General features: G+C 50.5%; 1 protein-coding gene across 1 annotated transcript; it reads left to right on the top strand.

Annotated features, from left to right (window-relative positions):
* Positions 1–1066: 1066 nt before the first annotated feature.
* PPTG_21413 (hypothetical protein) lies at positions 1067–1522 on the top strand (the record flags this gene model as incomplete). Its single annotated transcript, XM_008897423.1, has 2 exons — positions 1067–1192; positions 1358–1522. The coding sequence occupies 2 exons, from the start codon at positions 1067–1069 to the stop codon at positions 1520–1522; spliced, it is 291 nt and encodes a 96-aa protein (XP_008895671.1).
* Positions 1523–1643: the final 121 nt, after the last annotated feature.

Raw genomic sequence — 1643 nt, 5'->3', positions numbered from 1 at the left:
CGCAACGAACGCGATTGTTGACAGTATCTGTACGACTGACAGACATCCGTTGCACTTTTCCAGATTAAAAATCGAATATCCACTTTGTCAGCTATATTTGTGGAACCAATGCTATTATACCATTGGTCAGAGTTGTCGTGCGAGACCCATGTGGACAATGGCGAGGAGCTCTTACGTCATGCCAGACCTGTAATGGGTCAAAACCGGTTACAAAAGTAGTTTAGTTTTAGATATTACACAAGTAAGCAAAATGACACACGGCTGGCGAACACTAAACTGTCCGTAAGTGATTGGTTGTTGATGGAGTTAGACCCATTACCAGCCAATCTTGTGGCGACTATCATTTGAATGGTTGATATGTCACTAGGATTCAGGTACTTGATCTGAATATCCCTTGGCTTCCTCACCACTACGTGTAAGCAAGTAGCACGTACGTGGCCCGTTACACTTAGTAGCACATAGTTGTCCTTTCAACGACCAATTTTAGGACGAAAACCTCTTTCCCTCACCTCCGCGCGGCGTGAAGCGCTCTCCACCGTCTCGCAGTGGTATCCCGAGAAGCTGTCGTCACGTCTCTGCTGTGCTCAGTAATGCCCGCGAAACAGCGACTAGCGCTACTGTAACTCATGAGCTGCCAACTCGCGGACGCAAATCGGCGAGCTTCACCTCCCTCTCGATCCTCATACAACGACGTCGTAACGTTGACGACATCTACGTATTCTGGTGTTGGCGAGGATCAACCTCCATTAAATCGATGATTTTGAGAGATCCACATCAGCCACGAGCCTGATCGACGCGCCATCAGCAAAGGTCAAATTCCTACTGCCTAGGTTGACCTGGAAGGCTAGGCATAGGCTTTCGGCAAATTAGCTGTCGACCCCAATGCTTTTCCCACTATGGATGTCTTTCAGAGTAACCTTCGACTCACATTTAAGTCAACCCAAGTTGAACCCCGAGTTCATGATGACTACGTCGCCATCAAGCAAGGCATCACGATGTCAACGCGTGACTTCGACCACAAGACGCCCCACCTTGCAATGTGCATCGTTCCAACAGGCCGATCGACATGGCCCCATCGGCCCACGTCTTTGTGTTCGATATGGGCGAAGGCACGACGCGCTTTTTCATGAACAGAGCTGATCCTTCCACATTTGAGGAAGCTTTCACCCTCGAGCTGCGCAAGGACAATGCGGTGACAACCGGGCCCGCTTCGTGTACGGCTAGAGTAGCTTAGAATCGAATACAGGGTGAACCTCGCTGTTGGCATAGATGTTGAATTGCATGAATGGTTGTGTCCCTCGCTCAGAGCAGTGTACGGTCTCATTCACTTTCGCTCAAACTTGGTAGAGTTAGGGAGGGCCGTGAGTATGTGGTCAAGGTTTTCCGTACTCCGATACACCCGATCACCGACCTCCAACTCCTGCTCCGCGTGATATCTGTCGTAGAAGTCGCGCGCGCGCTCCTGCGCTTTAGCCATGGCATCGGAGAAGGATGGACACTTGCTGCTCGTGGCATCGCGTGACCTGTCGACTCTTGGGAATGTCCATGAGTTTGGCAGTCGTCAGTTATAGCGGGCCCAAACGGATGTACTCGAGATCTGTCTTAAAGGGGGCGCGCTTGGTGCTGGCATAGTTCAAAGTCAA

The sequence above is a fragment of the Phytophthora parasitica genome, assembly GCF_000247585.1.
Source record: "Phytophthora parasitica INRA-310 unplaced genomic scaffold supercont2.5, whole genome shotgun sequence".
Taxonomy (NCBI): domain Eukaryota; phylum Oomycota; class Peronosporomycetes; order Peronosporales; family Peronosporaceae; genus Phytophthora; species Phytophthora nicotianae.
The sequence above is the reverse complement of the archived record's forward strand: the minus strand, read 5'-3'. Positions and strand labels throughout refer to the sequence as shown.